Source organism: Globicephala melas, chromosome 1, assembly GCF_963455315.2.
Source record: "Globicephala melas chromosome 1, mGloMel1.2, whole genome shotgun sequence".
NCBI classification, from domain to species: Eukaryota; Metazoa; Chordata; class Mammalia; order Artiodactyla; family Delphinidae; genus Globicephala; species Globicephala melas.
In genome coordinates this window covers 182,332,954-182,355,626 of record NC_083314.1, presented here as the reverse complement: position 1 = coordinate 182,355,626, position 22,673 = coordinate 182,332,954, and the positions used below count along the sequence as shown (strand labels likewise).

At 58.3% G+C, this 22,673-nt stretch overlaps 1 protein-coding gene across 15 annotated transcripts in view; it reads left to right on the top strand.

Annotated features, from left to right (window-relative positions):
• The window catches only part of CAMTA1 (calmodulin binding transcription activator 1), an 894,146-nt gene that overhangs the window by 769,226 nt on the left and 102,247 nt on the right, over nt 1–22,673 (top strand). For all 15 annotated transcript variants that reach the window (XM_060283626.1, XM_060283601.1, XM_060283652.1 and 12 more), the window contains one exon: nt 12,362–12,515. In XM_060283626.1, the coding sequence (XP_060139609.1) occupies nt 12,362–12,515 (154 nt within the window). The remainder of the gene's footprint in view (nt 1–12,361; nt 12,516–22,673) is intronic.

Below are 22,673 nucleotides of genomic sequence, written 5' to 3'. Positions count from 1 at the left end.
TGCTTGCCTAAGGCTCACGACTGGGAAGCAGCAGAACCCAGACTCAGACCCAGGCAGTGGCCTCCAGAGCACCACTCTGGACCACTCTCCCTCACCGTCACTGTTAGCTTCAGACAGACCTGGGCTCAAGGTGGGGGGTGGTTGGTGGGCCACTTAATTCTCCCTTCGTGTTCCTGATGTGTAAAGCAGAAATGGTGATCCCCAGTGCGACTTCGTGCAGGTTCAGTGTGCTAAGCCCGTGAAGCACTGAGCACCCAGCACCGGAACATACAGGTGCTGAATAACTGGTAGCTCTCAGTAACCATAGTGATGGTGGTTCTTGTAACTAGAGGACAGTCTGAATTGTGTAGTGGCGAGAGCAGTGGCTTAGCAAAAGGAAGACATATGGTCTGTTTAGGAGTTAGATCTCTTTGTTGATGCAACAGAAAATTCAGCTTGAACTGGCTTCAGGATAAGAGGAAATTTGGGTGCTCAAGTTACTGAAAAGTCTTGAGGTGGACTGGCTTCAGGCATGTCTGGATCGAGTGGCTCGGTCAATGGCATGGAGGCTTACGGTCTCTTCCCCTGGGCTCTGCCTCCTCCACGGGGCTTCCTTCTTGGACTCCATGTGCTGGCAAGAGATGGCTTCCAGGAACTCTAGGCTTCATCATCTCAGGTTCAGGTCCAGCAGGAAAGAGCATCCCTGCCCCCCAGGGGCTCCAGCCAGGTCCAGCCATTAGCTCTGATTGCCTCTGGTTGGGACTCATGGCCAATCCCCGTGGCCCAGAGAATGCAGGGCTCCGATTGGCCAGCCTGAGTCACATGCTCCATCCCCGGACTGAGTCAGGGAGGGGTGGCTTGCTCCCTAAAGAACACTTGGATGCTCTTACTGTGAGAGCACCAAACGCACCAGAGCCACCTTCAGCTCTGCCACCCATTAGCCCGGTGGCAGATCACAGGGCACCTCTCAGTCAGAGGGGGCTCATGGGGCCGACAGGGATGGTGGCATGTGCTCATCTTCCTCCAGAGCCATTGTGAGGAGCAGACGGACATGAGGGGCTCCAGAGTACGTCCGTCACTCTGGAGGCGCCTGGATGACCGCTTGGGGCCACTGTCTTCTGATGGGGTTGACCCACTGCCTAATGGGGCAGGGAGGGGACGGCCGTGGGCTTGGCTTCCAGCCTCCCAGGAGGACATGGCCAGTCTAAGCCATAAACAGGGCCTCTGTAAGGCTAGTGAGGGGGGGTCATGTAGCCTGTAGATTTGGCTCCTGGGAGAGGAAAGGGGGTCAGAAGAGGGGGAGTGCAGCCCTCTGACAGCTGATCACCCAATGCCTAGCTGTCCCACGCTCCATCCTGCTGGACCCGGGCTGCCCATCCTGAGCACGATTCCTTCCCTCGAGCTCTACATCCCAGAGAAAGGCCCAAGGCTTCTTATCCCAGGGTTGGTTGGAGCAACCCTTGCAGTGATTTCTAATATGTCAAAAATGAATTCAAGGTGAGAGCAGACGACGCAGGAGACAGAAAAGGAACCTCATCCAGGCTCAGGTTTGCCAACTGCAGGGCGACAGTGGCCCGTGTCCCTGGCCAGTGCCTGGCGAGCAGGAAGCAGCAGGCAGTTAACACCCCGGCTGCCACTCCCAGCCTGGATCCACCCCACTGGAGGCACTGAGCATCATGGTACCTCCAGCCACTGGGTCCCAGGGAGAGATGACCCCCGATATCCTGACCTCCTTCCGTAACTCCTTACAGGTCAGCCATCCAGGAACTAATGTCGCCCATTAAAAAAAAAAGAAAATCGATTTCTGTTTTTCAGCCCATTTCTCCCTGGGAGTAATGAGTCTCCTACGTTACCTGCCCACTGTGCAGAGTTTGTGCCACAAATGACTCCCTGAGCTCCAGGGGGGAACCCATATTCTTAGTATTCAGGGAGCTGGAGAAAAAAACACACACGTTCACCTTCTTCTCCTTTTTCTGACCTGAGAGACTTTGAGTCACATTTCCCCTCGGCTTTTGTCTTTCTGACCAGAAAAATCCGTCTCTCTTTTTCCCGTGGCCATCCACCCCTCCTGAAGGGATGCTCCCCTCTCCCGTGCATTCGCGGCCCCAAATCAAGGTTCCTGATAAAGAGCCCTCGTGTCAGACTCTCCGGGCTTGGTCCTTCCTGGTCCCAGCAACGACTCTGGACAGTGGCTTCCAGAAACCCCAGGGGTCTTCCTGAGCTGATGGGTGGCAGCTCAGCCCCACCAGCCCCCACAGGCAATTTGTTTTACTCTCCCTGAGCACACTGCCCTGCGCTTTGCCCACACTGGGCTCCATCTGTCACTTTGCATCCACTAAATAGATCCTCTCGTGACCCATCGCAAATGACTCGGCGCTCCATCACCCGGGACAGTTTAGCGTCATCTGCAAACGCGGAGATTTTATTGGGCATCTCTTCCCCCAGATCATGCAGGATGATTATAAGTAAGGCAAGGCCTGGCCCTGAGCCAGTGTGACTCTCCTGGCTTCCGTTTGTCTATCCAAAAATGTGCCCACACATCCCGCCCCACAGGTACGGGGGTGCAGTGGGGTCCCGCTGCACGGTTAAACGTCCTCCCCAGTGGCATCCTCCAGGATGGCTTAACCTTCCAGGGGCCTTTGGATAGAACTTGCTCAGAGGCTTCCAGAATGTCTGGATGGACGGCATCCTGGGCTTCTCTTTGAGCCCAAGCGTCTTTATCTGCTCGGGGCGAGTGGCACATTCTTCTTTACTTCAGCGGTCCCCAGGTGGCCGGGACTGTGACAGGCGTGATTTCCCACAATTAGTGTGTTTTTCCTACATCACCTGTGGGTTAAAGAGGACGGAGCAGGCCAGCCCCTAAGCCGGCAGGGTTCCCGGAAGCCCACACCAGGTGGAAATTGTTTAACTATATTCCCATGACTGGAAAATTCTGGTAATTGTGTAACAGCGGTGGCGGCAGCAGTAGCACTGAGCAATTACCCAGGGTTTTTCATCTTCAGACCACTTCATCCACATTAACTAATTAAGTCTTCCAGCCTCCCTCCGAAGCGGGGAAGGGCTGCCGGCCCCCGACTCCCTCCGGTGCTGACGTGGGCTTAATGAGGGCCACCCGGCCGAGGGGCCACGGGAGCTCCCCCGGGGCTGCAGGCCTCTGCCCCCACTTGGAGCAGGAGGGGGAACCCCGTGTGAGCCCCCCAAGCCTCTCCCAGGCATCGCCCCCCCCACCAGGTCCCCCGCCCTGCTGAGCGCTGGCAAAGGAGCAAGGAGGTTGTCTGTGTCCCCTGCCCTGCTGGACTGGACCGGGGGATCCGGTACCCAGCCCGTGAAGGGGGCCTGGCTCCCAGGAAGTGTGCAGCTGACAGCTGGTTTTGCCTGTTACTGGGGGCTCCGGGTGCCTCTTTTGTTTCCTACTCTCCCTCTTTTCTCTCTTTTCTTCCTTCTTCAACAGGCCCCAACTTTGGGGACCTGGGTCTGCCCCCCCAGTCGCCAGGTGCTCAGTTGCGGCTACCCCTGCCTTCACCCCACAGCACTGCCTGGCCACAGAGGGTGTCCTGACCACCGCAGGCCCTTGCTGTGGAGACAGGGGTTCTGCTGCCTTGGCCCTGCCCTGCAGAGCTCACAGGCCGGTCCCATCCCTCTTCCCAGCAGCTCCCCGCACCCCACAGGCTCCCTGGACCCATTTTCACTCTGGCACAGATGCTAACTGGGCCGCTGATGCCCAGGGCACCAAGGCTGGGCACACAAGCCTCCACACACCGTCCAGCGAGTTCCCTCAGAGCCTCAGGGCCCCAGTGGAGGGCAGGCGCAGTGATGCGGGCTTGGGGCTTGGGGTGAATTGTGGAGCCCTGAGCTGAGAGTCTGCATCCCTCAAATATGTAACCATGGCACCTGCTTCTGTGGGTTGTTGAAGGGAGTGAATGAGGAATGCTTCATGGGGCTTGAAGGGGGGCCCGCACACAGCTGACACTCAGAAAGCAGTCTTTGCAAACAGAGGCGCCCAGCGGGAGGTGCGTGCTGGGGGTACAGGCACGGTCCTGCCGCCTGAGAAGCACCCAGCACACACCCCAAGATGGTGGTAAAATGTGGACTTGGTCACGGGAGCACCTGAGTTTCCCCAGCTGGGGAAGAGCGAACCAGGAGGGGAACAGCAGGCTGCAGGGGCCGGCAGATGCCCCAGGAGACCCGATGGGCACAGCGGCCCCACCTCGTGCCTTTATCCAGAGTGGCAAACAGGTGCCAGGCCGCCCAGGGCAGCTGGAGTCCAGGCCAGAGGATTTTTCTCCGCCTTGCAGTGTGGTGACACCCCCGGCCCTGAGCTGCCTGGTGTCATCATTTATTCATTCCCTAATAAATCCTGCCCTTCTTTCTGCCTGCTCTGCACTCCTGTTTTATGGGCGCCTACCCTCGGTCATGGGGAAGGCTCTGCCTCTGAAGATCAGGCTTGTGGGGCTTTCAGAATCTGCATCAATGATGCTGATAGGACGAAGGCAATCACAGACCGGGCTTGCGGCGCAAACGATGCTGATTTACTCTCTGTCTCCCTCCCCCCGGGCTGGTGGTGCGCAGACCCGGCCCCCTCCCCCGGCGGCAAGTGGGGAGGTGTGTGGCCACTATTACATGCTATTATGACTTTCTGGGTAATGTATACATTTTCACTATCACACAGCCTCTCTCCTTCATTTTTCATGAGAACTGGCATGAGATTAATGGCCAAGCCACAGAAGAAACGGAGCACCATGCACCCTGATTTATCGAACGCTTAGCGTTGACGCAGCTGCAGACAAGGGTCAAACAGATGTTGCAGCTGCATTTTGCTTTAACAAAACCAACAGCCTTTTGCATTTTTAACCACTTTTCGCGCCGCTGTCCTGCTTACTCCACAGAAAGGGAAGCTGCCTCTTCTCTCCCAGCGGAGGGTAGGGTCCTGGGCTGGGGCTGCAGGACCCCCAGCATCCAGCCACCTGGTGCCCAGCGCTGGCCATGGCCGCGAGGACGTGAGCTCCCCAAGCCTCTTGCTCTGGGCCACTTGAGCCTCTGGTGAAATCGTGGTACTTTCAGCCCATTCCAGGGTCTGTGGTACAAACCCTGGAGCAGGCTTGAGCTGCAGGAGGCGTAGGGCTCAGCTTCCCCGCCGCAAACCGGAACGCCTCCCCACCTGCATCGCAAACCGGTAACAGATTACGGAAGGCCCATTCGGATCGGCTGTGGGTCAGGGCCCTTGCCTCCTGAGCCCCTTACCTGCCTCCCCTCTCTCCAGCAAGGTTAAGGCCGCTTGTACTCATCTCCCCAGTCCTAAAGAGCAGGCGCTAAGGCTCGGCCAGATCAACTGTCTGCCCACCGCGAGCACCCCTGCACCTCAACCCTCAGCCCTCGGAGCCAGAAGCCGCGGGAGCTGTGGGCGTCTCCTCCAGCCTGGAGGTCAGGGCTCTCCAGGGGCAAGCTTGGCATCCCTGCCGCCCCCAGTCTCTGTGCCACCCCCATCCACCCTGGCTGCCACCAACCTGGGCTTCCCACGTCTCTCTGCTGAGCGCCTCGGCCTATTTCGTTCTCTCTCTCCTTCTCTCACCCTTCCGCCACCTCCCCCTCCTGCCCCAGCCCTCCAGGCCCGGTTCTGCCACGGCTGGGGGGACTGAGTGCGCTTCCCCCTCGTGGGAGCCGTGCGGAAAGGGCCTGTGGGAGCCGTCAGAGAGACACCTTGCAGCCCTTCTCCACCTGCCACTCCCCCGAGCTGCTGCGCCCGCCTCGCCCTGGGCACCAGGGTCAGAAATCTGTATTGTCTGCGGCGAGAGCTTCTGCGGATTAAGCCGGATCACAGGTGCCGCCACTGGCGCCCCGACTGCCCCCTCCGCCGCCGCACCGGCGCTAACACCGCACAACGGCGCTAAGCCTGGCGGAGGAGCGGACGGGGGATGCTTTCTTGTTCAGTCTCCCTTCCTGAAAGCCCCGTCACTGTCATTAAGAAGGTTAAATCCGCTGTCCCCTCCGCCAGCCCCCGTGCCCTTCTCCTGCCTGTCCCTACCCCACCTTTACGCGCTCAGCCCCGGTCCCAGGCCTGCCCGCAGGGAGCCCAGAGGCCCAGGGTACCCAGATCAGGAAGGACGGCCCACGCGTGAAGGGGAGACAGAGTCCCCCGCCCTGGCCTCTTACCTGAGCCCCTCACTGTTTCCAACAGGAAGCCCCACGCCACACCCCGGGTCGGGGAAGAACTATAGTCGCAGCTGCTGGGAAAGGGGGGCTCTGGGGAGGAAAGGGCTGTGGGGACAGTGCGCCCAATCGGTCAGGCGTTTCCTTAGCAACCTGGAAGTCCCCTGAAAGCAGCTTGAACGCCCGGCGAGCCTCAGGCCAGGCCAGGGAGGGGCCCCAGGGGAAAGGGACCCAGGAAGCATTAAGGGCCCTTGTCTTCCAACAGCTGCCGGAGGCGCTTTCCCTGGGCTCTGAATTCCCTCAGAGGTTCCCAAACTGTGTTCCAGAGGACACTAGGGTCCCAAGAGGTGCTCAGCTTCAAGGTCACATAGGCTTGGAAAACCTGCCCACAAAGTGCCCACCAAGAGATCCTCCTGCACGGGGTGCCGCCAAGGCTCTGACAAGTCCTGCAGCCAAGGAGCTGGTGTAACTTTAGCCCAGCATTCTCTGTGGAGCATTCCAGCCCCTCCTGTGCCGCTGGAGGTAAAGGTCCCCAGCTTGTTCTCCTGGCTCCCATTTGTTCCCCCAGCTCAGGTGAAATGCTCCAACTGGAAAAGATGCCCTAGGAGACAAAGTCTAACTCGGCCCCCAGAGATACCCTTCCAGCAGCTACAGCCCACAGTCCTCTGCCTGGCAGCCCCGCAGCTGGAACTAGGTCGACAGCAAGTCCAAACCTCACATTTCCAAATAAAACCTGAGAAGGAGCTGGGTTGAGGACCAGAGGAGCCTAGCACAGAGGGGCCGAGAGCTCCGGGGCTTCTCCGTGGCTACCGCCCCCTTCCAAGGGGGTGGACACTTCCTCCCCCTCCCAGGCCGCTTGTCCTCTCCTCACAAGTCCGTCTGTCCCTCAGGAAGGATAGCTGGGGTGGGGAGAGGGCTCCAGGGACCCATACCACCCGCCCCAGCCAGGCCAGCACCCCTGGGGCAGCTCAGCTGTCACCCCCCTCAGCACTCAGTAGGTGAGCAGAGCATCTCTGGTGTGCCAGCCCCGCTCCAGGCTCCAGGAACCCCCCCGCCACCACCGAGCAAGACAGAGCCCGGCCACCGGAGCTCTCACTTCTAGGTGGGAAAACAGGCCAAAGCCAGCAGAAACTGCTCAGAAATGAGAATTGGGCGTGGGTGCTGTAAAGAAAATAAAGGATGCAAAGGGAGTAGGGCCCGGGCGGGGGCAGGGTGTCACCATGTCTGAGGGGGTCTCTGAATACGGTGTCCAAGAGGAGGTGGCATTGATGCTCACGCCAATGGGTGGCACAGAGCCCACCAGCCAGAGAGGACAGCTCAGGAGAGAACGCACGCGGCAGATTCGGGGAACGTGGGTGGCAGGAGCGGGGCGTGAGTGGCCGGAGAGGAAAACAGACGGCAGGGCCCTGTGACCATGTCAGGAGTGTGCGGCTCATTCTCGGGCCAGGAAGCCGGTGCCAGAATCAGAGGGTCAGGCCTGCTGGGGCTGGGAGAGGGATGGGGAGGGAGGGGAGAGAGGAAGTGAGGAGATGCCGGGGGAGGGGCCCGGACTGGGTGGGCTCCTGGGACGAAGGGCTGAGTGGGTGGGGCAGGCTTACCTGAGGGGGAGAATTGACAGAGCTTGGTGATGGACGGATTGGAGGGAGAGGAAGTGAGGAGAAGGGCTTTGACCTGGGCCCCTGAGGGCAGGTGGTACCATTGGTCATTGGGTGGAGCCCAGGCTGGGCCAGCTGTGGGGAGCGGCCGTCAGGCTGGGCCACGTGAGCCGGGGGCATTTTGAGGTCCCAACAAGAGCTGTCGATGGGCAGTGGGACAGGTGAGCTTGGAGCAGAGCCGGGAGGTGGGGCTGGACGGAGAAATCGAGGAACCCTTGGAACGTGGTGGGCTGAAGGCCGTGAAGCTGGCGGAGGGTGCTAAGGGGGGGTGGGGCATGAAGGCCCAGCTGCGAGGCCTGGAGAGGAAGGGGCGTCACGACAGTAAGAGGAACGTCGGGGCAGACGGACTGTCAGCAAGAAGGTGCGTGTTGTAGGTGTGTAGACGGCCTGCCAGAAGCCGACTCCGGTCGTGCTCTCCGGAGAAACACCAGCGTTTTGTTTGTTCCGGGGTTTGGTGACACCTAGGCGTTAGAACAGCGGGACCCTGTACGGACGGGACTTCGCACCTCGCCAAGGCCCGTCGCGGCCCCTGCTGCAGCCTGATGGCGGGCAGGGGAGGGGGGCGGGCTGTGTCCTTTTACAGGTGAAGAACTTGAGGCACCAAAAGGGAGGGAGGGGGTCTCCTAGTCTGTGGCTCTTTCCAGAAAGTTATGGAAGTTCTCTGAGACGTTCACTTATCCACAGCTTCCCCTCCACAGCCGCCCTATTGGGCTCCCCCAGGCCTCTAACACTGGACAGGCCTCCTGGACATTTGGCGGGGGGGTCATTGCCAAGGCCACCGTCTCCTCGCGGGGACGGCCTCTTGCATCTTCACGGACGTTCTGTAGCCCGGGGAGAGCCTCTGGATGAGACCTGCGACCTGCAAAGTCTGCAGGTGGTAAACCCCAGGGAGCCGTTAGAGGACGTCAGCCGGGGGTGGGGGCTGGGGGGGCAGGCCGGCTCCACAGCCGTCCAGAACCGAGAGTCTGGGCGGGTCTGGGGGGGGGTGTCCTCGTGTCCCCTGGAGCCAGCCTGCCCCTCCCTGCCGACAGCTCCGCACTCCCTGAGGATCTGACAATGTTATAAGCCCCCCATGAAACTGAAACGTTGGGACTCTACGCCTAATATATATTTCTGCCAGAAACACCCAATAAAATGTACAACTAGCGAATAAAATCACAACGTTGCCAAGAAGTGCTGTGTGCCCCCAATTTCCAAAAATACCTCAATCACTCTGTGTCTTAAAACCAGCCTCAAGCCAGGAAGCCGTTATTTAAAATTCAACTCAGGAGTTTCGGCCTCAGGAACTCCAGGCCCTGGGATGGAATTTGTGTTAAAGATATAAAGCACGACACAGGCTGCTTCTGCATTTCCGAATCCCAAACGCAGCCTCCTTGATGCCGTAAGGGACCGGGGCCTTCTCCTAATTGTATCAAGGCCCAGGGCCCAGGAAGGAGGCTCCTGGGAAGGGGATGTACGTGTTGGGCGCATCCCCTGAGTTGAAAGGGGCCAGAGTGGACCTTGAATCCCTAAGCCCCTGGCTACAGATGTGGGGTCCACAGACCACCGGGTCTGTGCACTCCTGCAATGCAGCATTGATGCGCCTTGGGGAGTTCTTCTGGGCTGGGAGTGGAGAAGCCACAGCCCTCATCAAATTCTCAGAGGCCTTAGACCCAGAAAAGGTTAAGAACCAGCCTTGCCTCTTAGCTTCCTACGAACACCCTGTGTTCAGAGAAGCTGCCCTGCCCTTCGAAGACACAAAACCAAAACCAGGTGTCAGCTGAGCACAAGTCTGGGAAGAGTACGGATAGAAAATCCAAAGTCAGCCTGATTCAACTCTGCAAAAAAGAAATGAACAGCAGGCGTTGCCGGTTGCTGTGATAGCTCCCGGGCACTGTCCCTGTGCTTGAGCAGACGAAGGAAGCTTACAGACTAGTAAGACAATCTCTACCCAATCTCCACCCTGCTGTGGTGGAGGTACAGAGGGTGAGGTATCCAGAAAGGCTTCCTGGAGGAAGAGGTGTCGAGCCTGTGCCTGTCCTCAAAGAGTAGGTGGAGGCTGGTTATGCAGAAATGGAGCTGGACCCTGAAGGAAGGAATGGGACTTCCTGAGACAGGAGAGTCTGGGCGCTGTGGGGCAGGAGCTCAAGTTCTGGGGGTTTCGGTGCATGGTTTCTGTGCCCTTTGCTTCCCAGGCCCCCGCCTGCCCTCCCACTGCCCTGGCTTCCCGCAGCTTTTCCAGGTGCCCAGGCTGCGCTCAGTGGGGCAGTGGGGCAGGAAGCTAAGGGCCTTTCATTTCCCAGACATCTGGCATCCTGGCTTCCTCCCGCAGGGCTGGGCGCCTGCTCCAGGGGCTGTGATCAGAGGAAGCCCTGAGTGGCCTGCAGGCCCCTGCATCCCTTTGATCCCTACTCTGTCTTGCTCAGTGGCTGACGCTGCCGTCTGGACAAGCACAGACTCAGGCAGGAGCTCCCAGCCCGAGGAGGCCACTGTGCTGGTCGGTAGAAAGAACAGAGGGCTGGGGCACAGGGAGGATGGCTCCCTCTCTCCTGGGCTACCCCGTCCAGGCCACGGGCATGACAAATCTACCTAGCCCACCTGCCTCTTGGGCATATTGCAAGGACGAATTTAAATATGAAATGGGAAGGCAGTTAGCCTGGGCGAAAAGGAGGTCACCAGATGTCTCGGCAGGACCTGAAAGCAGAGTCAGAACTGTGGCTTCCAGCCCCAGCTCTGTGCCTTGCCAGGCACGCAGCTTTGGTCAAGTCACAACTTCACTGGGCTTTCGGGGTCCTCATTGCAGACAGAAAGCGCCCTGCCCAGCCCTGCCCAGCCCTGCCCTGCCCTGCCCAGCCCTGCCCTGCCCAGCCCTGCCCAGCCCTGCCCTGCCCAGCCCTGCCCAGCCCTGCCCTGCCCTGCCCAGCCCTGCCCTGCCCAGCCCAGCCCATGTCCCCAGCTTGCATGGGCACCAAAGGAGCTAATGGCTAGAAAATGCTGTGAAAAGAATAAAGTGCTGTGCGATGTCAGGGATTATCATTGTTATTAAGGGGCGTGATTACCGCAATCCAGAAAAGCTGCCATTAACGAGAAACCTCCTGTTCGTGTTGATTTAATTTCCTGGTTAACTGAGCGTCGGCAAGAAAAAAAACTCTACATTCCAACCCTTATTGAAAATCTTTTAAAATTATACCAGTGTACTTTCCTGCACCGGTCATGGAGTCGTCTCGAGTCCTTATTTATTAACGCACTGATTGAGTCACATATTCATGTATTACTCTGGCTCTGATCAGATCCTAAAAGGTCACCGCAGACCCAGGCTCCTCCGTGCCCGGGTCCTCGCGCCCGCCCAGGACTCGGGGTTGCGTATGCAGAGGGAGAAACCCAGGAGACGTATCTGGCAAATAGCACAGGATGGGACCTTCCAAGTGGCTTTTCCAGAGTTCCCTGTAGCACCTTGCTATATTATTATGCACTTCCTCACGGTTCAAGAAATCCTTTCTGATTGGGGTAGGAGGTTTTTCTGCGTTTATTCAGATGCGTTATAAAGTGACGTGGCTGCTTTTTTTTTTAACAACTTTGTCAGGACTGACGAGACCCAATAAAGAGCCTCACCCTCTGGGGGGCCACGGAAAGCCACAGAAGGGCCTGTGCTCTTTGCAGTGAAGCTGCTGCCCCACAGAGGCCCCCGTGGTGTGTTGCTATCAGAGCTGGTGCTGGGTGGAGAGCGACGCAGTCACCTTGAATTGGATCTGATGGCAAGAGGCTGCCCCATTTCAATAAAACCACTTGGGGACAAAACCGTGCTTTCACCATCTTCACGGGGAGAGTTCTTTCCATTCATAAGCTCCGAAGAGATTTCCAAGGAAGATTTTCCAGAGGTTCCAAGTGACAGCTGTCTCCTGGGCGATGCTTAGAGATGCTTGTGCAGGGAGACCACAGGCTGAGGGGCAGAGGGGCATCCAGCCCTTAGAAGTGGATGACTTGGACTTCCCCGGTGGTCCAGTGGTTAAGACTCTGCGCTTCCACTGCAGGGGACACGGGTTCGATCCTTGGTCAGGGAAGTTCCACATGTCACGCAGGGTGGCCAAAAAAAAAAAAAAAGATGCGGGTGCCTTAAGCTCTAGGAACCCCGTTTCCCCCTTAAGAAGAGGGTGGTGGTGATACCTGTCAGGGACGTCCAGGGACCTGCAGTGAGGAAGTGCGTGTAAAGAGCGGAGCAGGGGCCGGTGCTGCTGGGGCAGCTGTGGGCGTAGGTCCGGGACATGAGGCTAGAGGTACATTTAACTTCATGCGTGGTCCTTAGTTACACATGAATCCGCCCACATGTAGAGCGGTGGGTCTCAACGGAGGCCAGTTTTGGCCCCGGGGGGGTAACAGGCAAGATTTGGGGGAGGAGGCGGGGTTTAATGGCATCTCACCAGAGGCCCGGGGTGCTGCTGGGTGGTCCCCCACCGCAGACGATGATCTGGTTCCACGGGTGAGTGGTGCCCAGGTTGAGAAAGCCCGGCGTGGAGATGCTCAGCCTGTCTGTACCTGCTGGGGTGACCTTGGGCAGGCTCCGTACCACCCTCATGCTACCAGTGTCTGTGCTCTCCCCCCAGAACCCCGACATCGTCCTGGTGCACTACCTGAATGTCCCGGCCATCGAGGACTGCGGCAAGCCCTGCGGGCCCGTCCTCTGCTCCATCAACACCGACAAGAAGGAGTGGGTGAAATGGACCAAGGAGGAGCTCATCGGGCAGCTGAAGCCCATGTGTGAGTAGGCGCGGCCGGTCTGCCAGGGCCACCCAGGCAGGGCCAGAGGTCCTCCGGGGCCTGGGGATCCGGGGGCGGGAGCCCCGTTCTGCTCGGATGACAGTGAACTTAGCTGTTACAAGGACCCTGCCCAATTCCACCCGGTCCTCGGGGGCTCCCTATGCGACGGCCAGGACCCAGATATCAGCCCACGTTACAGATGAGAAACGTGGGTTCCAGAGCACAAAACCCGTGGGCGAGGAGCAGAGTGGAGAGCGCCTGGCACCTCTGTCTTGCAGGCCGCACACAGGGGCGCGGTGGCAGTCCGGGGAGGGAGAGGCCTGTGGCCCGCGGCCAGGCTGGCCAGGCTCCTGCCCTTGGCCCATCTGCTCCTGGACACGGGGCACCCTTGGCTCCCAGACAGGGAGGCACACAAGTAAAGGGAACTGAGCTGGATTTCATTTTGTCAGCAAAGTGACGCTGCCGGGAGCATCTGTCAGGAGCAGAGCTCTGAATGCAAAACACCGAGCGCGTCCGAAAAGCCGGGACATGGCCGGTGCCTGGTTTCCACGGGCAGCCGGCGGGGGTTCCCGGTGGCATCTCCTGCTGCCTGGACGGAGGACTCAGGGAGAACAGACCCGGGGAAAGCCGTCCAGTGCACAGGGCCCTGGGTTCCGGAACACTGATCTCTGAGGCTCTGGGCAGAGACCTGTCATCACACTAGACCTCAGGGAGCAGGTCAATGGGTCGTCAGAACCTGTGGCCCCCTTGGAAGTCGGGCTGCGGGGAGGAAACACATCCAGGGAGCAGCTGAAATGTCCTTTCCTGGGCGCAGCGAGTGTCCGGTCACTGAGTGTCCATGCTGAGGCCACGTGGCACCTGTGGTGACCAGCTCATCCTGAGAAGCCTTCAGTGCTCAGATGGGAGGATCCCCCCACCAGCCACAAGGTTGGGGATGGGGTCGGGAGGGACAGGGTTCTGAGTAGGGAAGTGGACCCCCAATAGGCTGATGGTCCAGCCCGCCCAGGGGCTGGACCCCAAGGCTGAGGTCCACCCCCATGCTGTCCTCCTCAGCCATGTGCCTGTGGGGAGGCTCCGGCCAGCTTGGCCTCGCTGCCGCCACCAGGAACTAAAGCCAGGAGGCCCAGGGCCTTCCAGGCTCAGGCTGTGCCCGGTGGAACCCTCCTCAACTGCAGCTCTGACCAGAGCCGTCCTGTTGAAGCCACCTGGTACCCTCAGGACGGAGCATGAGCTCCTGGGTGTGCCCGCAGCTCATCCACCTGCGGACCCCACGCCACTGCCCCTGCCCAGGGAGACGTCAGAATGAAGTCAGCCTCCTTAACCAGAAGGGGACACGCAAGCCTCTTCAGAGCTCTGCGGAGCACCCAGAAACTTGGGAAACATCCCAGCTAATTCCCGTGATCCTTTGCCACCTGCCGCTCCTCGGGGCCCCGCACCGTGCTGGCACGTGGAAGGCTCTCTGTAAATATCTGTGAGGGGGCTGGGTAAGCGTGGCTGGGCCCAGCTTGAGCCCCTCTCCGCAGGGGCCCGAGCACCTGACAGAGGCCCCTGGTGTCCAGGCCCTGAGAGCCGGAGCTGCCCAGTGGCACCCCTCCAAGGCCAGGCCAGGGACTGGGGAGCAGGGCAGTGGTGCTGGGTCTGCTCTGCCGCCCCGCCCACCCATGCCTTCCATTCCGTGGTGTCTAAACGTGCAGGGCTTGTACTTGACCTTGGGTTTCCTCCCCCAGAGCTGCCCACACTTCCTCTTTGGCAGAGCCTTGGCTGGGTGGGGGCAATGGCTCTGATAACCGCTGGCACTGGCACTGCGCTGCCAGGCCAGTCGAGTCCGGGCAGCCAGGCGCTGCAGGTGCGCACCTGGTTCTGGGACTGCTTCGCTGTGTGACCTCAGGCCAATCACTCACCCTCTCAGAACCCTAGTTCCCTTTCTGGAAAGTGAGGGAAAGCATCCAGCAGTCTCTGTACCAAGACCAGCAGCATCCGGCCCCCCTCCGAGGGGCCCAGCTTGGCTCCTGGGCCTCTGCAGACCCGGGTCCGAGGCGCTGAAGCCACTGTTTCATCCCATGTCCTGGGAGGTTCCAGAGACCGAGCTGGCCAGAGATTAGCCAAGGGGATGTTCCCGAGGAGAGAGATACCTTTCAAGGTGGCCACCCCAGGCAGAGGCTCTGGCCTGGGCCCTCCTAACGCGTCTCAACACACACCGATGGCCGTTCTCTTGTAAGCCACCCTGTGGCCCCTTGCCTCCCCATTCTTTTATCAGAGCTGCTTCCTTTTTCTCCCTTCATTGCCTCCACCCCCTTACAACAGCCCCCATCCTCAGAAGGGGCCCCACCTGGGAAAAGTCCCCCGCCCACACAGGAGCCTGTCTGAGTCCAACAGGAATGCCACCTCCCACAGCAGGCAAGGGGATGAAGCCATGAACTCCAGGGGCTGGAAACCAGACCTCGGTCCTTCTCTGATGCTTAACTGGAGGGAACTGTGAACGCCTTTTAAAAGTCTGCAGTGCATCAAGGAAATTATGTAAAACTACAACAAACACCCCATAAAGCTAATCACACTTGGGTCCCTGGTGCCCAGACACGAGAGCAGCGCGGTGCAGTCACTCAGGGTGTGCATGTGTGTGTGTGTGTGTGTGTGTGCGTAGCTCCGGTTAGACATGCACAGCCCGGAAACACAGCCCGGGAAATACGGCTCCAATAAAAGCTTTAGATGCCGATTGGGTTTGGAACACACACAGAGCACCAGCTACCCGTGTTCGGGGAAAGCAGAGGTATGCTGGGAGCCAGGAAGGCATCAGATTGGGTTCCACAATCAGGCGTGCCACCCCAGCGCTGGAGCCAAACACGTTAGCTTCATCACATTTTCACATAAATCACATTCCTTCAAAGACTTCACAGGTTGACTTCCTGATGTTTCCAAATTTCTCTGCCCTGCAGCAGAGTTGTCAGTGGTTTAATCAAAATGTTGTGTTCATCGTGGGGAAGGAGACTCTGCTCCTCCGCCTTCGCCTCACCTGTTGACGATGGGGTGGGGAGATCCTACAGACGCCAACTTCTGAGCCAGACTGATTGCAAGAACCCCACCTTGATTCTTGCAGGGGTGCCCTTTAGTCCTTTGGGGGCTTCCCTTCAACCTGCAAACTAAGGGATGCCTCCTCCAGACTAAAAAAAAGCAAAGACAAGGGGGAAAAAATTAAGATCTCTGATAGGAATTCCCGGTCTATTTCCAGCAACACTTCCCGTCTTTTGCAGTCCCTTCTGTGGTATTTAGAACACGGGTCCTGCCGCTGTGACGAAGACAAAAAGAATAGTGGCTTAAAGCTTATTTCTCTTTCACAGAGAAATTCTGGGTTGATAGGGCAGCCTCACAGTGTCAGGGACCAGATCAGCCGCCCAGGCTCTTTCCAACTGGTTGCTCTGCCATCCCTAGGGCGTTGCCCTCTTTATGTGGCCCAAGATGGCTGCTCCAGCACCTGCCATCATAACTGCATTCCAACCAGAGGGAAGGGAAGAAGAGATGGAGGGCAAACTTCATCCCTTTAAGGACGGGGGCCAGAAGTGGCACACAACACTTCCACTCATATATCATTGGCTAGAATTTGGTCATAGGGTCACCCCTCGGTGGCAAGGGAGTCTGGGAAGTATAGTCTTTTCTAAGCACTACCATCCTAACTTCCTTTGGGGAATAGGGTTCTGCATGTGAGTCCTTCAGGGCTGAGTAGAGCCAAGGGCAGCCTAGGGAGCCTCCTGTAAGACCTCAGCTGAGAATTGCTCAGCTCAGCTCAAGGCCTGAGGATGCCCGTCCGTCTGAGGGTTGGAGTTTATGGAACTCAAGTGAACATGATCTAAAGGTCAGCACATCTCATCCTGGAAACTCCAGGGTACGTTCCAGCGCAGCCGGTCTGAGAGACCACCCGCTTTGGACCCGGCGAACTGCCATAGTGCAAGCGGGGGCTGGGCAGGTGGGATCCGCTCCTCCCGGGTCAACCTTGAGTGGGAAGAATGATGGGCAAGACAAGCTCTGTGCCTCGGTCCCGCTAGCCTGGCGGGAAACTCGCTCAGTGATCCTCGGCTGCCCCGAACCACGGTGGCCCGAGCCCTCCACCCTCAGGGAGTCAGATGGAGCCAGTTCCCGTGGAGTGGACCCTCAACCCTGAGCTCCGCGGCTTTCTGCCCTGTCGCATTCCTTCACAGCCCACGAGGGGACGGGATGCCAGCCACTTCCCGGCTAGCAGGTGGTGAGGATTTTCCATGCAGAGTGAGGGATGAGGGCGCGAGATTTAAGCTGTGTTCTCAGCCCTTCCCCAGCTGTCCCACTCTCCCTGGGGCTCCGCTTGGAGCGCCCTAGCCGGCCAGGTGGCCCTGCGTTGCCCAGCAAGCCCTGGGCCTCCTCGCAGGCCTCCCTGGGCCCAGAGGCCACTGGCGGCTCCACCGGCTACCTCTGGGCTTGGCTCTGCTCTCGCTGCCTTCCTGGAGCCCCTCTATCATTGCTCAGGGGTCACGGGGCCTCAGTGGCACTGGGTGGGCAAAGCAGGAGAGCTGGCTGGGGAGCCCCCATGCCGACGTCCGTGCACACTTCAGTGCACACACGGCCCACCACCCACAGGGACATGCGCGGGGACGCACGTGTGAGTCAGCAGGGCCAGGGCTGTTTTCTAGCCCCTCCAGCCCCAAGGCTCTCTCCAAGAGCCCTTCAACACACCACCACCATCCCCTCCCCAGCTCAGGTGGGGACACCGGCACTGTCTGGGCCACAGCAAGTGCCTGACCCTCCCCCTGAAAGTGGGTGAAGCGGCAGTGAGGGCGGGGGGATGGGTAGAAGGACAGACCTGGGAGCAGGGAGTGGGGGGTCCCAGCTCCTCCTCTGACCAGCAAGCGGCCTAGCGCGGGTCACCCCAGCCCTCTGAACAGCATCGTCCTTCAGGGCGGGATGATCGTGGGCCCTTCCCTGCGGCCCCGTGGCTGTCAAACGACATCGTGGACACAAAGTATGTAGGTGTCGGGGCTGCGCCGGAGCCAGAAGGCCGGTCCTCTCTCCTGAGTTTGAGCGCTCAGCCCCTGCTAAGCCCTGTGCTGAGGGGCACCGGCAAAGACCAAGTGGACGGTCCCTCGGGAACTCCTGCGCCACCAACACCGAACCAGGACAGGCTTCTAGAACCTCTACCCTGAGCTCAGCCCAGTGCCAGCCCTGCGGAGGCTGCCAGGTGGGGAAAAGCCCGGGCCCTGCCCTCAGGAAGACAAACCCAAGAGGCCGGACCGGCTGAGGGGCCCGAAGCAGACGGCCTGAGAGCAGAATACACGGCTCTGCCTTCAAGTGCCCAGACATCCAGGAGACCCAGGCTCGGAGCAGTCCGGGAGGCTCCCTGGCGCCCTGGCCTGGAGGAACGTGTGGGACAGACGGGAGGCAGGGAGGCTGGGTGGGCAGCAAGAAGGAGGGAGCAGGCAGGGGTGCACACAGGTGTGGCACTGAGGTGACTGCAGTGAGCCTCACGTTTGAGGCTTAAAGGGCACACTGAGTACGAAGTGATGGAAATCGCATGGAGTGAGAGGTGTAGATGTCATGGGAGCACAAGGGCACGGAGCCGTGTTAAGGGTGCGGGTAGGGGCCAGGTTGAGCGTGAGGTGGTAAAGGTCATGTTGACGGGAGGGTGGGGGGGGGAGGCGGAAGTCACGCTGAGTACACGGGAGTGGAGGCCATACTGAGGAAGCCGTGTTGAGTGTGAAGCAGGAAGTTATGTCAAGAATGAAGTGATAAAGTCCAAGTTGGTAGTAGGGATGGAGGCCATGTTGAGTGTGGAGAGGGGTGGAGGCCATGTTGGTAGTGAGGGTGGAGGCCATGTTGAGTGTGGAGAGGGATGGAGGCCATGCTGGTAGGGTGGAGGCCATCCATATTCAGTGTGGGGATGGAGGCCATGTTGAGTGTGGGGAGGGATGGAAGCCATGTTGGTAGTGAGGGTGGAGTCCATCCATATTCAGTGTGGGGAGGGAGGCCATGTTGAGTGTGGAGAGGGATGGAAGCCATGTTGGTAGTGAGGGTGGAGGCCATCCATATTCAGTGTGGGGAGGGAGGCCATGTTGAGTGTAGGTGGGCAAAGACCAAGCCAAGTATAGGGTGATGAGGACCGTTTTGATGGTGGTGGAGCCCATGTTCAGTGTGGGGTTCAAGTGTGCCCCCCTAGCTCCCCGAAATCCTCAGCTCTCCCAGTCACCTTGGTCCCTGGGCTCCTGCAGCCTGTAGGTGTTCCAGAAGCCAGGGTGTCAGCCCCTCCCCGTGCGCCCTCCGGAGGAGCACAGCCTCTGTGCCTCCGTGAGGCCGGGACGGCAAAGGCAGGGTGGCTGGAGACAGGAGCCCCCTTGCTGAGACGTGTCTGATGCGGCGGAGACCAGAAGGAACAGACTGGTTCTCAGCGGCGTCTTCCAGGAGCTACTCACCCCGCAGGTTAAGCCAACAGTGAGGTCCCTCTGTCTCCAGAGCCCCCAGCCCTTCCTCTGCCTGCCGGGGCGGACCTCACTGTTGCCACACCCAAGCCTGAGGTTGTATGTCAAGGCGCCTGTTGTTTTTTCATCATTTTCCAGACAAAGACCAAAGACCCAGTAAGAGGGGCGGTGTTTATTTGTTTTGCTTTTTTGCTTAGATTGTCATCCTGGTGATTATAGAACATCAAGAAGTAAAATCAACAAAGGCTTTCCTTTCTGGGGCCCACACCAAACCGGTTCCTGGTCGACTAGCGCCACCTGGTGGCCTGCAGCAGCAGAGCGGCTCAGAGACGTGACCTCTCCGGAGGCGTCCCACTCCCCAGGCTGGGATGGGAGCAGGCAGGCAGGGGGCACGACTCACCCCTGCTCATGGACCTGGTGCCGGGAACCTGCTCTGTGATTCTGGGTCTGGGAGGGGGATGGGAGGGCTGGAACAGACAGAAGGGGGCCCTAGGGAGCCTCCTCTCCCATGCGGTCTATCCTGATCAGGCATAGCGTGGCCGGTTGCAGGTGGAGGGGCTGGCAGCTTCGCCGGTGACCAGGAACGCATGCTTCAAGTCTCAGTCTGGGTGATGGAGGGGCACTTGCAAAGCAAGTCGCATAGCTGCTGTCCCCATGGAGCTGCACGCGGGGGTACCGTGAGTTGGGAGGGAAAGGTGGGGGTTAGATCAGTCCAGGGAAAGGGGAAGCTGTTGTCACCCAGGGCTGGAAGGTTTCTTTCTGGCCAGAAATATTCAATTAGCAGCCTTTTCCAGTGTTCCCATCTCTGGAGTTAGACTCAGGGTGGGAGTGAGAGACCAGGAGTCAGGGAGGAGAGTGTGCACCTCCAGGCCGCCCACCACGGGGGCTCAGGGAAGCCAGAGCAGCTGTGGTTCCCCCACCTCTCGCTACCCACCACCCCCTGCCAGTCCTTCAAGGCCCGCAGAGCCTGGGCACAGACATGGGCTCAGTGCCGGCAGCAGTGGCCCGTATCAGAACCTCCGGGGCAGGTTGATAAAAGGCAGGGCCCTAGGAATCTAATTTTTTTTTTTTTTTTTTTGCCATGAATCTTGCGGGATCTCAGTTCCCTGACCAGGGACTGAACCCGGGCCAGGGCAGTGAAAGCGTGGACTCCTAACCACTAGGCTGCCAGGGACGTCCCAGGAATCTGAAGTTTTTAACAAGCAAGATTCTCCTGGTTTTTGAGAGATCCTAGCCTAATGCAGTTTCCAGTGAGAAGCCAGCCAAGGAGCCCTGTTGCAGAGATCAGGGTCGGCCCCTTTTTGGGGCCACAGGCCTCTTTGAGTATCAGCTGATTCTCAGATCCATGTGGAAGTGAGGCTGGCACCGGAGGCAATGCTGACCTTGAACTTGTGCAAAGAGTAGGGTGTATCACTTCTGGGTGTTTCAGGACCCCATGAAGTCTTTCCATAGACTCTGGATTAAGACATGGTACCAACCCTAGAAGTTTCCTTGGGTTGAAAGTTAGATGTTAGTGTCAGGCACATAATGGGGTCTTGCCAGACCCTTACCGACTTGAAGTCATGAGAAACCCTGGAGCCCCATAAAGGGAAGCACATCTGCATCCCCGTGGCGGGCCCAGGGCCCAGGACCGCAGCTCTTTCCCTAAGTGCAGAGGCGTTAATCAGTGGATGAAGCCTGTGAGGCCCAGAGGTTGTGCCCCGCCTTGTGCCTGTGTCAGCTGGATTTGGAGTCACGGAGGGAGGCGGTTCAGTACACAAGGGCCTGGGGAGGATTCCCCTGTCCATCTTGCTTGTCTCTTTGGTTAGGAGCTGCAGGGATGAAGAGCAGGCAGTGTGGGTCTCCTTACATCTCCCACTCTCTCTAGGACGCCTCCCGGGCACCGCCCAGCCTGGCGCAGGGGAGAGCAGGCAGTGCAGAGGCAGGAAGAGGCAAGGCTGATTTATTTCCTTTAATTGAGGTATAGTTGCTTTACAATGTTGTGTTAGTTTTAGGTGTACAGCACAGTGATTCAAATGTATACATATATACATATATATTCTTTCTGTCAGATTCTTTTCCCTTATAGGTTACTACAAAATATTGAGTATAATTCCCTGTGCTATACAGTAGGTCCTTGTTGGGTATCTATTTTATATGTAGTCGTGTGTATATGTTAATCCCAAACTCTTAATTTATCCCTCCCCCCACTTTCCCTTTTGGTAACCAGGAGTTTGTTTTCTATGTCTGTGAGTCTCTTTCTGTTTTGTAAATAAGTTCATTTTTTTTTTAATTTATTTATTTTGGGCTGCATTGGTTCTTCATTGCTGCATGGGGGCTTTCTTTTTAGTCACAGTGAGTGGAGGCTACTCTTCGTTGCGGTTCGCTGGCGTCTCATTGTGGTGGCTTCTCTTGTTGCAGAGCACAGCCTCTAGGCACATGGGCTCAGTAGTTGTGGCCCACGGGCTTAGTTGCTCCGCGGCATGTGGGATCTTCCCAGACCAGGGCTCGAACTCGTGTCCCCTGCATTGGCAGGCAGACTCTTAACCACTGCGCCACCAGGGAAGCCCCCCCCTTTTTTTTTTTTTTTGAGATTCCACATATATGCAATATCATACCATATTTGTCTTTCTCTGTCTGGCTGACTTCACTTAGTAGGATAGGCTGGTTTTAAATAGGGATTACTTCCTTTTCCTGCTCTGCTGGAAGGATCCAGGCTTGTTTTGCAAATGTGCCTTTCTCCCTTGGGCTAAATTTTATTTAGCTGGTTTGTCCCCCACATCAGAGAACTGAAAGATAAATACTTATTTTGATTTCCTGTCCCTCACTGGCTACTTGCCCCCTCAGGGCCGCTTGGGCGCCATGCACTCCCTGCTGTTACAGAATCCCCTGCTCCGACTCTGCCATCCACTAATTCCAGGAGCTTTGATGGGGGTCCCTCTGTGCTGGTGGGGAGGGTGTGCCTGACCACCTCCCAGAGCTGACACAGCCCTGCTCATGCTGGGGGGTGATTTTGTTAAACTTAGAATTTGTTGCCAACATTTTAATCTCCAGATTTTCAGCTTCTCTTTGAAAATTGAAGGTTCTGGTAGGAGGCGAGAGACAGCTACCCCTTTCTAGGGTGCCACCTCCGGGCACACGGAGGAGGGATCTGAGTCCAGGGTCTCCCAAAAGCAAGACGGAGACCCTTCAGAACCCAAAAACCTGGTCCCCTGCCCCCGCTGCTAGTGGCCCGGAGGGGCTGGCGGACAGGTGGTCACTCCTGCCACCTCTGCCCCTGGGCAGAGCCTGGGAGAAGAGGCTGCAGTCGAGCCTAAAAGAGAAGAGAATTCAGACCCCACGTGGTTCCCAGATGTGGGAGAATGGCTAAAGCTTCTTCTCCTCCCCCCCCCCCCCACTGCCAAATTGGGCTTCCATCCAACATTGCTAGACAATCAGAGAACTTCCAGCACACTCACGCTCTCACTACAGAGCAAAGAATTCCCGGCCTCGGTCACAATGCCACTCAGCAAATCAGGAGATTCTGCGAGACTCAAATCGCTCCACGATGCACATCCTTGGCCCAGTGAGCGGGGCCGGTGCGGAACCGCTCAGCCAGGCCACTTTTTATGCCACTGAGCTTCTAGGAGATTGCCTGTGAGGTCAAGTGCAGAGGTACGGGGAACTCCATCCCCACGTGGCCTGAATTTCCTGCTGGTGCGGCCTAAGCGGCCCAAATCAGCTCCCAGTTGGGAAGCCCTTCTCC